This window comes from Labeo rohita, chromosome 13 (assembly GCF_022985175.1).
Source record: "Labeo rohita strain BAU-BD-2019 chromosome 13, IGBB_LRoh.1.0, whole genome shotgun sequence".
In the NCBI taxonomy this organism is placed as follows: domain Eukaryota; kingdom Metazoa; phylum Chordata; class Actinopteri; order Cypriniformes; family Cyprinidae; genus Labeo; species Labeo rohita.
This window is the reverse complement of record NC_066881.1, coordinates 32,368,965-32,380,822: the sequence shown is the minus strand read 5'-3', so window position 1 is coordinate 32,380,822 and position 11,858 is coordinate 32,368,965. Positions and strand designations below refer to the sequence as shown.

Genomic DNA, 11,858 nt, shown 5'->3' with positions numbered 1-11,858 from the left:
GTTAGTGACTCGGGTATCAGAGAAAACGTGTTTATGAGTTTATGACTCTATGTTCCTGTTTTTTTTCCTGCTATTGAGACACATCACAAGACTCCACCACAAGACCGTGAGAGGTCAAAGATTGTACACACTATTTCTTGGTTAAGAAGAAAGCTGCCATAAAATGATACAGTGACTCCTTACAGGAGGGAAAGGGTGTTTTAAAACCATATTATTAAAAAAAAAGGATCCAAATAATAAATAATGGCACATTTGCATATTGGGACATGGTCCTTTATACATTTAAACCTATTTGGAAGTAGATATATGTTTGACTACTTATATGGTCCGTATAGATACTGTAAAATGAAATTCCAGGATTTTTCAAGCACTACTTTTTTGATTTTGAGAGATTTTGAGATCTCAATAAATGAATAAATAAATGTATTACTTTTTTTGGTTAACCTGGCAACACATCCCTTACTCCAAACAAACAAAACACATATAGTTAAACCATGGTAACCACACATAAATCTATACATGATAGTTTAACTATGGTATTTATGAAACTGTGGTTATACAAAAAACATTGTTATTACATTTTTACTATATTAAAACCATGGTTAATTTTCTTAACTTTACCATTTTACAAATAAATCCTAATCTAATCATGACAAACTATATATCATTGGGAAGGCCTAAGACCACAAATTGTTACAATGTTACAAATTATGTAGGAAAATTAATAGATTAATTTATTACAAAATGTATAAAATTAATTACAAAAGGTTTTCGTTCATGAATTATAAAAATTTAACTTTGGATAGTGCATTTTTATGTCTATGTTTAAGATAGTGAGTGACAGTTAAAGGGTTAATGGTTGAACGTTTTCTACCGTTTAACAGAAAAAAAGTCGCGAATCAGCTCCGAAATCTTGATCTGAAACAAATGATTCACGATAAACGCCAAGATGTCCTGAACTGAATCAAATGATTCACGAACCGTACTCCGAAGTTTCAACCTGAAGCAAAAGATTCGCGAATCCGTTCCGAAGTTCCGATCTGAACAATGAATCGTGAACTATTATTTGGCCATCAGATCAGGACTCGGAATGATCACGAATCATTCAATTCGCGAAATGATTCACGAACCCGCTCTGAAGTTCTGATCTAAATTAAATGATTTGCGACACATGCTCCTTAGTCCCGATCTGAATCAAATGATTAGCAAACCTGCTCCGAGCTCCTGCCCTGCATTCCAGTGTGCATACTATCCACCCTATCTGGCCTGAATAGTATTGAAAATTACTACTATCGCACATAATTTAGGATGCATGGTGTGCACATTGGGATGCAGGCCTGGGGCCAGTTGCATAAACTTAGCCTCTATGTTAAGACAGTGTCTTAAGAACTAGTTTGACCAACTAGCAGTTAACTAAGGGGTAATCAGTCATATATTTTGGATTCAACTTAGACTAATCTAAGTTTTTATGTAACCGAATTTTACAAATTTTGACCAGACTTATAGAAAGAAATTAGATGACTAATTTTTAAGACTAGTCTAAACCTTTTATGCAACTGGCCCCTGATCTAATTAAATGATTCGCGATTCGAAGTCCCGATTTGAATCAAATGATTCAAATTTCCACTCTAAATCAAATGATTCGCGATACGCGATTTAAAGTCCCGATCTGAATCAAATTATTCGCAATACGCGATCCGATTGGAGCGCTTCGAAGTGAATAATTTTGCGACGCAGTGGTTTAACTGATTTGGAGTTTCGAAAAGTTTCGTTTCACCCATCACTATACGTGCTTTTTAAAATCATTACAAGCGATGTCGAAATTCTGAAATGAATGTATTTTAATTGTATCTGTTTTTTTTGCTACTGAATCGCTTGAAATGAATGATCGAAGTCACGAGTTTGAATCAATCGGAGTGGTTATGCTGACGTAAACGACTCAATGATTCAGTTCATCTGTTCCTCTTGTGGCGTCTTCAGCCGTGTTTATACGACAGCAGTACTACTACTGACATTAAATAATCGAAAAAATGTTTTTCAAATTGTTGAATTTTGCTTGAAAAGATGTGCTTATTGAAGAAATTAAACATTTATTTCATAGATACATTAAATAATTCAAACTGTTGTCATGTACCTCTTCAGGAATATTGCTATTTTCAAGTTTTCCAGGCCTTAAATTTCAAAAAGTCAAATTCAAGTACTTCAAGCAAAGAATTCAATCAATGACAGGAATTTTAACTAGGATAGAATAAAAAAAAGAGCCCATATGACTTTCGATAACAAAGCATTTCCTTTAGGTTTTGTCAGTCTATTTTATTGTTCAAAGACATGGAAGAGTTTGAGGATGACACTGTACAAAAGATAATTTGAGGGGAGGTTGAGATACAAAACTATTAAAAACAGCAATCGCAAGCAAAGTACGATCTTAAGGGAAATCTGAATGGACAAAAGCAAACAACTCATGGTCGACTGTACATGGATTTGCTGGCTAAGCTGTACAAATGTAAATACAGTTTAGGGTTCCAAGAGCAGTGCAATGCTTCTATTTACAAAAATATTACACTGATTTAACCACTTCACTTCAGGCCAGTGGCCGGTTAATTCAAAAGATGGAAAAGTAATAGACAAATGAAATAAATATTGTGGACAACATCTGTAACAAATGGGAAAAGCCTATAAAGATGCATAAATAAATTATTGCCCCATCATGCTTGAGAACAGTGTTTTTCCTTAAATAGATCCAGGATGCAGTCATACAGTCATCACCTACAGTATCTAAGCAGCAAGAGCGTCAGACATACAAAGCACTGCAGTTACTCAGTGTTGTCCAAACGAGATCACTGACAAAAATGGCTTGATATGGTTACATACACCATGAAAATGTTACATATTTCACATGAAGTGCATAGCCTACAGTGTTATTTGCATTTAAAAGTTACGAGCTCCTCAGTGACAGATTGGTAGATTAGTGTGATTTACATAAATTAACTAAAATATCACTGATTAGCTTCCTAAAGTTCTAGTTCACAAGTTTACATACACCTGACAACTGTTTCAAGTTAATGTTTGTTGCAGAAAAAGACAGTTTAAACACTGCATTGCTATTCCTGTAAACAATAAATGACACAATGAGAACTATTCAGGTCCACTAGCAGGAAAGATCAACCAATTAGTGGCTGGACAAAGAAAGTAAAATGATTTTAAAGCAAGTACTCAGGCACAGCCTTTGTCTGCTCATCATTTTTAAAAGAAAAACTTAAAAATATTTAGTTTCCAGTTCTAACAATGCACAGACAGCAAAAATGCAATATGTACATAATAGACGAAGCAGCAAAAATGTCTGAGCACTGTGACAAAACAGATACAAAGAGTGTAGCTGTTAAAAAAAAAAAAAACAGTGGCTAAGTAATAGTGGTCAATGTGGTAATTTTTGTGTTCTTTTTTTCAGACTTCAACCACTAAGTGATGCATAAACCCAGCCAAAAAAGCTCACAACTGCATGAGTGTCAGCAAAAGCCTGTTAATGCACACAGGTAAGATGAACCATAGAACAGTGTCTGTTATTTCTCATTCTCTTGGAAAATTGCAAGGAACACACCACTATAGCAATAAGGAAGGCCATAATTAAGACACATAATGATATGACCCAATGAGATCTTGCTCTCATTATAAACTCAACTTTTAGGATGTTTCAGGTTATGTTTCCATGCACTTTTTACAGTATTTATGAGTGGTAAAACATGTTAAGGTGATCAAAAATGCTAATGTGTACACGTGTTAGTGCCAATGAAAAGAAAAAAAGAAAAATCAACAAAACCTGATGAAACCATTACCTTCATACTCATGCATAACAAAAAGAAAAATATATTCACATTCACAAATTCCACCTTTAAGTCCACAGAATTTGCTGTGCGTTGTAGTACTTTTTGCTACAGTATCAGTTATTGACAGAACATTCCACAGTAGAGCAACACAATTGGTCCATTTGATGCCTGATTCAGAAGTTAGCGTCTTACCACACGTAGCGCGAGTATGTATGGACAATGTGTAGGTTTACATTTAAACACTGGATGCGCAGAAGACGTAAGGAGAATAGTTCCAGGGTTGGTGATTTGCCTTAGAGTCTGTCAGACAGTCTAAAAGTGGCTTTTCCAGTTCAAGTATATGGTGAGACAATTAGTGTTCGGCGGCTTTTTTTCTCACAGTAGGTTATTCAGCAGGCTGGAGTGAGTTATTTGATCCTGTGTTTTCCAACAATTACTTAAACAGGGAATTAGTCATGGTGTTTATGTTAAATACATTCACTTTGGTAGATAAGAATGAGAGATGCATTAATTAATTTGCTCATCTTCAAATATATCGTGCTATAGTGCCATTTCAGCTGGGACAAAGAAAAAAAAGAATATTTGCTTTCTATATCAAAAACCTAAACTTCATTCAGCTCAGCTGTCTGTCATTCTGATGATTTTATTCCACAAGCATTTCTCATATGTATGATTTCTCACAAAATGTAATCAGTTATATGTGATAATGATTCACCGTCACTCTGTTACCGTGCACAATGGTAAACATGGAGAAATGGCATTGTTAGAGCTTTAAAAATAAATTATTTTAAATACTTGATTCTGACATAGTTGCCATATATACACTACCAGTCAAAAGTTTTTGAACAGTAAGATTTTTAATGTTTTTTTTTCTTCTGCTCACCAAGCCTACATTTTTTCAATCCAAAGTACAGCAAAAACAGTAACATTTTGAAATATTTATACCTTTTAAAATAACTGTTTTCTATTATAAAATATTTTAAAACATAATTTATTCCTGTGAATTCAAAGCTGAATTTTAGCATCATTACTCCAGTCACATGATCCTTCAGAAATCATTCTAGTATTCTGATTTGCTGCTCAAAAAATATTTTTTATTTTTGTGAGGAAAACAGCAGAATAGATTTTTTTTCAGGTTGCTTTGATGAACAGAATGTTCAGAAGAACAGCATTTGTCTGAAATAGAAATCTTTTGTAACATTATAAATGTCTTTATCATCACTTTTGATCAATTTTAAAGCATCCTTGCTAAATAAAAGTCTTAATTTCTATAATTTCTTTCCCAAAAAGAATCAAAGAATCCTGAAAAAATGTACTAAACTGTTTTAAATGTTATTAATAGTAATACTACTAATAAAAATGTTTCTTGAACAGCAGATCAGCATATTAGAATGATTTCAGAAGGATCATGTGACACTGAAGACTGTAATGATGCTGAAATTATTGATTTGATCAGAGGAATATATTACATTTTAAAATATATTCCAAATGAAAGCAGTTCAAAAATATTTCACAATACTACTGCTTTTGCTGTTTTTGGATCAAACAAAGCAGGCTTGGTGAGCTGAAGAGACTTCTTTAAAAAAAAAAACATTAAAAATCTTACTGTCCAAAAACTTTTGACTGGTAGTGTATCTATTTTTGATTTTTAGATCTGTTTTTTTTAGATCTGTTTAGTTGACCATTATTCTATGCAACTCATTCTGTAAGACATCTTTTAATATTTTCTTTATGCAAAAGATTTGTGGGTGAAATCCATTCTAATACACAATTTTCCTGCCCACCTGATATAGCACTATAACTGTTTTAATTAATTGTAACATCAGTAAATTAAAATTTTAATTGAAAATTATGAGTATTCATTATTGTTTTTGGTCTTATTTACTAGACATGCACTTATAATGGCAAGAAACTCTGTATCTACCAAATGCCTTACGAATAGGGTAACCGATGTAAAGAAGAATTCTGCAACTCAGTTTCTAATAGGTGGAGTACAATCACCAGCCATTTCAGATTCTTGACAACTGGCCATCCTGTCTCCAAGCCTCAATGATAAAGGAGTGTTTTAGCTGTCAGCTGTGATGGATTCCCAAACTTAGTAAGTGTAGTGAGGTGTAGTGGATCTCCGTTTGGTCATGTTGCAGTCCTGCTAGTGTTTCTATGAGTTCAGCACATGGCGTGGCCCTGCCTGGGTCACTGGTGCACCTCGTTCTCAATAAGGCTGTCCTCTCCTGATTGGAAATCACCCTCGTTCACCACCTCCTCATCCTGCGACGAACCCTGCCCCTCGTCCTCGCCACTTCCCGTCTCGTCTGTGTTTGGGTCCTGTAGCACTTGGGCGACATACGTCTGCTGATGTAGAATAAAAAAGTGAAGATATAAAGTGAGAAAAAAAAATCATGTGACAATATCCAATTGTGTTGATGCTAGATAACAACTAGGGGTGTAAAAAAGCTTTTTTGCACATCATGATGTGCAAGATGTTGATGTGAGTAAAAACTTACCATGGACTTGACAGGTGGAGATGAATCTGGTGGTCGTCCATTGTCCACACCGTCCAAGTCGATCTGTAGAGAATTCAAGATCACACTGCAGTTTAGAGAAAGTTCTGGGCTTGGTTTTATTTATAAAAAACAAATAAAACAGACAGAGCTGTTTCTAACCTTGTAATTGTGCGCACTGAGGTATTTGAAATGACCAAACACGACATGGGAAAGGCAAACGATGATGGTGATGATCAAAACCACAAAGGTAAACATTGATGTTGGAGCAACAAAACCTTTAAAATCAAGAGAGAAGAGAGCAGGGGGGAAAATTCTATTAGAGATATGGCCACTCTCAACCTCGTCTTCCACTAGGCCACAATACTGTCCAAGTACCAGTGAGCAACCTCTCTGCCTACTGAGTGTGCCTAATGATGCCTAAAAATGCCATGTAGGTAGGCAGCTTGCTAAGGTTTATAACAGATCTACTAACAATTCTCTTACCTGTACGGACAGTAGAGAAGAAGAGCAGCCAGAAAAGGCAAAGGATGGGTGCTGCCACCACCTGGTTGACAGCTCCAGAGTGAATTTTCTTATCCAGTTTGGCAGGCAGGTAGGCATAATACATGTTATACCTGTCCACCAGGTGCTTCAGTAGCATGTACATCAGTCCTGCAGACAAAATTAAAGTCAACCTGTGTAAAACACACCACTACAATGCAGGAATTCTTTACAGGTCTTCGGTGAGAAATGTCACTCACCAAATGGTACAATAATTGGACAGGTGATGCTGTAAGTCATGACCACAGTAAAGACGTTCATCATCCAGGCGTACGCAGCTCCAAACTGGAACTCATAAGCTTGATGCTGTAACAAAATGAAACCAAGAGGATATGAGTTATTGAGCGTAGGCTGAGTATAATGACTTTTGTACTAAAAACTACACAGACCTTTTTCACGTTGCGCCTCTCAGCAGCGGAACGTGCCAGACAGAGCCGGATCATGTACATAAGAAAATAAGGGATGCGTAACAGGTCCATGGCGTTACCAATGAAGGCAGACGCAATGACATAGTTCACAAAGAAAGCTCCATTATCTGGAAGGAAGACACACCTAACAGAGGGAAAAAAAAGAAATAAAGCCATATGTATTGTAATAACAACCCCTGTTACACAGGATTTTAGAGTTGCAAATCCTCTCATGGACTTACTCGAATCGGACTTTTGCCTCGTCGAGGAATTTCTTGTCGAAGAGCCAGCGAAAGAAAACATCCAAACTGCATTTGGGAAAAGATTATGTGAAATGTTTAATACAACTGAGAAATAGGCAACAAGGCAAACACAACCTGGATAAAAAGTTTATATGTTTTCCACTTTCTATAATCAGAAAGAATCTTTTTGATGTGAAAATACACAAAAAGGCAATATTTGTATTGAAAAAAAGATGATAATTTTTGATATTTTTTACTAGTGGGTGCAGGACACTATATTTCATTTATGTAAGTGAGAATAGCAAAATGAAGTAAACTGTGACATTATACCCAAAAATTCTTCATACAGTGGATTCGCAGTAAAACTGATAAAGAATTTGGGACCAAAATTTACTCAGACACCATGTTTTGCTTAGGTGTTTTTTCCTTAATTGCTAATGTGACCTTTTTACACCACAGACTGAACAAAATTAAGCATTGCTTGGTAACTGGTCCACAAAGTATTGATAGTTGTGTAAATATTGTTATACTAACAGTTAACATTTAACATAAGGCAGCAACTTAAAACGTGAAAAAAAATTAAGGGGTTTGAATACTTTTGCAAGGCACCGTATATCCGGTATATGTTTAGGAAAACATTACTTCATTCATCATTCTTAACCCTATTTAAAGTTAAAGTGCACCATATAAATGGTTATGATGCAAAACCTAAAATTAGGGCTTAGTAGCAGAAATATTGCTGAAGAATGTTGATACCTAATAAATTCATAAGACTTAAATACATGTCTTCTTCAAGCTAGAAAATTCAATACTATTTGCTGTTAGTGCTATTTGAAGGCATTTGAAAAGTTAAGATGGGATGTATATGTAAACCGAGTGTTAAAAAATACCTGCTCAGTCCTAAAGATGGCAGCAGCAGAACCATAAAGATGAGGAAGGTGTAGCATTTGTGCATGGTGGTTCTGTTTTCTCCAGATCTAAAGGGAAAAGTCATGAATATTTTGAGCTTAGGACCACCAGAAAATAGTTTAGGTTAGAAACTCTAACTGATGAACAATTCCAGGTCATTAAAATACATGCATATACAGAATTTGGCATTGTACCGTGTCCAGTGGGCCTCAAAGAAGGCGGAGTAGTAGACGATGGTGGGGAGAAGGGCCGAGAAGCACCACAACAGCAGGGTGGGGAAGAACTGAGTGATGATGGGGTTCTGGAGGAACAGACATGAGGGAAGGAAAGGAGGTGATGAGTGACAGAATCATGATCCAATAATCACACTGCATTTGATGCTCATTAACACCCAGTCTCCTTACGTTCAGATACTCCACAGGTTTGGTGACATTGAACTTGTCCATGGTGGAGATGATGATGGCAGGGGTGGTGAGGAAGAAGAGCAAGATGAAGAGAAAGCAGTTGATGACAAAGCAGCGGAGCCACCACTTGAGGCCACCAATGGACAAATGCTCCCTGTGAAGAACAAGGTACAAGTCACGATTTATTAATACTATATGTATATGCAACAAAATGTAACTATATTATCATCCAGCTCTTTATATGAAGTTGAATATGTCAGTATGCACACAAACATTAACGTCATGATTTTCTATAAAGCTACTTTGCAACAATGTGGATTGTGAAAAATGCTATATAAATGAATTTGACTTGATCATTGTCTCCTAAAATAGCCCACGGACCTGCACAATCTAATGCATATTGCATTTTAAATGGCAAGCCCTAGTCACTATCATACATCAGTGATATGCATTATAGATCCAGTTCTGAATGAATTATTATTGTGGTATTATCGATTTTAGATTTACCTGCACCTAAAAACAACTAACTGTGGTCAGTCCCTTCCTATCTAAGTGGGTATTTCTTGGCCAGAATGAGACAGCAAAGTGGATCCTGGTTTATGTCCAAAGACTAGCTCTGAGACTAGGATCATAATGGATCAAATTCATGACATTAAAGATGAGGATATTACCAGTAAACATTCTGTGGATCTGGAGCATATGTGACTGTCCAGTTGTACGTGTTGAGAAGGCTGCTAAAGGGAGAAGACTTTGGGTCTCGTCGACAGTGACAGCCATGACACTGACATGCGTTAAAATCTTTCAGGATTCTGGGAAGGGTAAAAATCAGATGTTAGTATTATTTTTTTTTCTGGTAAAGTATTGTGATGGTAACATGATAATATCAGGTAATACCATGATGCTGAATGGTTATAATATTCATGTGCAGTTTCACATGGTACCACAATGATACTTTTTGGTAAGCGTTTTATTCACACACAAAGACCAAAACGTCTATTAGACTTACAGGGCTGTCGTTGCTTCATTCTGGAAGGTAACAAAAGCCATTCCCAGAGGTTTAGTGTTGACTTTCTCTCGTTCTTTTCTGTATTCTTCCTTCAGTTTGGCCTCCAGCTTAGTGTAGTAATTCACAGCATCTTCCTGCAGGAATGGATTAACATTACACCATTTAGACATCACTACTAAAATGCATTTGTTTATATATATATTTTTTTACTAAAGTCTGTATGATATTCTGGTAAATAGATATGGCTTATGGTGGTTATAAAAATCTCACTGATTTATGTTACAAGCTATCAGAATTTCATCTTACTTTTTGGCCATAAAAATATCAACTGAACTAAACTGCATATTTTTGCGTAGTTTAAACATCTGAATAAAACTGAGGTAGTTTTTCCTCCTCGAGTATGAGCTCAGTATTCTTCTGTATCACACTATATGAGCCATACAAGCCTGGTGTATCAAATAAGATACTTAACAAAAACACATACACTACCAATCAAAAGTTTTTGAACAGTAAGATTTTTAATATTCTATAAGAAGTCTCTTCTTCTCACAAAGCCTGCATTTATTTAATCCAAAGTGCAGCAAAAACAGTCAAATTCTGAAATATTTTTAGCATTTAAAATAACTATTTTCAATTTAAATATATTTTAAAATGTAATTTATTCCTGTGATTTCAAAGCTGAATTTTTAGCATCATTACACGATTCTTCAGAATCATTCTAATATTCTGATTTGCTGCTCAAAAAAACTATTATTATTATTATTACTACATTAAAAACTGAGTAGAGCCGAGTAGAATTTTTTCAGGTTTCTTTGATGAATAGAAAGTTCAGAAGAACAGCATTTATCCGAAATAGAAATCTTTTGTAACATTATAAATGTCTGTTAATTCTTTTGATCAATTTAGCACATTGTTCCTAAATAAAAGTATTATTTTCTATCATTTCTTTTGCTAAAAAAAAATTGTTCTGACTCCAGGCTTTATAATGTATGATGTTACAAATGCTTTTTATTTCAGATAAATGCTGATATTTGGATCCTTCTATTCATCAAAGAATCCTGAAAAAAGTACTCAACTGTTTTAAATATTGATGATAATAAAAAATGTTTCTTGAACAGCAAATCAGCATATTAAAATGATTTCTGAAGGATCACGTGACACTGAAGACTGGAGTAATGACGCTGAAAATTTAGCTTTGCATCACAGAAATAATAACATTTTACAATATATTCAAATAGAAAACAGTTATTTTATTATTTTTGCTGTACTTCGCGGAACAAGTAAATGCAGGCTTGGTAAGCAGAAGAGACTTCTTTAAAAGCATTACTTTTGACTGGCAGTGTATGGAAACTTTTTTTCTGACTATTTTTTTCACGTCAGGCTTTAAAATGACTGTCCCTCTGGATTCCTTTACTAAGAAATTAATCAAAAACCCTCCTGTTTTAAGCTTTGTACACCTGGCAGTTAAGTGCTTGTTTTTCCGCCAGTCATACTGACTACATCATTACAGTCATTGTCCAGCAGGGGGACATGATGCACTACAAAAAAAAATGACTCTAGTGACAAATGGGAAATCTGTTTATCTAATAAGGACGCTTGGGAGCTGCTGAATAAACCCGTGCTGATGTTGAACACGTCTCACAGCAGCAGAGCGTACATCATCCTGACTGTAAATATAATGAAGCGGAACTAAAGGCAGCACACGAGACAGAGAATGCGATATCCTGACTGATGGGAAAACGTTGTGCATTCGTAATGACATTTCTGAGTTATATTTAAATGTGAAGTGAAACGCATGGGGATTCATTTACTAATGAGGGAGCTAGGAACCCGCTATTTAACAAAACACTTAAGAGGTTATAATGCATGTGATCTGACCTGCTCGCAACCTGCGATGATGCAGCAGCACAGGTGGCCGCAGGGTTTGGGGTTAATCATAGTGGGGATGTGCTCCTTGGCCATCAAGTCTGTGTAGAATTTTTTGCTGCGTTCTGCCTTTTTCCTGAATAAGACAAAGTCAAG

At 35.5% G+C, this 11,858-nt stretch overlaps 1 protein-coding gene across 3 annotated transcripts in view; it reads right to left on the bottom strand.

Moving 5' to 3' along the window:
• Nucleotides 1-2,267: 2,267 nt before the first annotated feature.
• tmem63ba (transmembrane protein 63Ba) overlaps nucleotides 2,268-11,858 on the bottom strand; it is a 34,786-nt gene continuing 25,195 nt past the window's right edge. For 2 of the 3 annotated variants that reach the window (XM_051125945.1, XM_051125947.1), the window contains 13 exons: nucleotides 11,715-11,838; nucleotides 9,837-9,970; nucleotides 9,502-9,639; nucleotides 8,831-8,984; nucleotides 8,621-8,727; nucleotides 8,408-8,494; nucleotides 7,518-7,583; nucleotides 7,258-7,420; nucleotides 7,069-7,174; nucleotides 6,812-6,979; nucleotides 6,488-6,603; nucleotides 6,329-6,391; nucleotides 2,268-6,176 (listed from right to left, as the gene is read on the bottom strand). In XM_051125945.1, the coding sequence (XP_050981902.1) occupies nucleotides 6,018-6,176; nucleotides 6,329-6,391; nucleotides 6,488-6,603; nucleotides 6,812-6,979; nucleotides 7,069-7,174; nucleotides 7,258-7,420; nucleotides 7,518-7,583; nucleotides 8,408-8,494; nucleotides 8,621-8,727; nucleotides 8,831-8,984; nucleotides 9,502-9,639; nucleotides 9,837-9,970; nucleotides 11,715-11,838 (1,585 nt within the window). In that variant the 3' untranslated portion in view covers nucleotides 2,268-6,017. The remainder of the gene's footprint in view (nucleotides 6,177-6,328; nucleotides 6,392-6,487; nucleotides 6,604-6,811; nucleotides 6,980-7,068; nucleotides 7,175-7,257; nucleotides 7,421-7,517; nucleotides 7,584-8,407; nucleotides 8,495-8,620; nucleotides 8,728-8,830; nucleotides 8,985-9,501; nucleotides 9,640-9,836; nucleotides 9,971-11,714; nucleotides 11,839-11,858) is intronic. The other variant, XM_051125946.1, reaches the window with a different exon arrangement.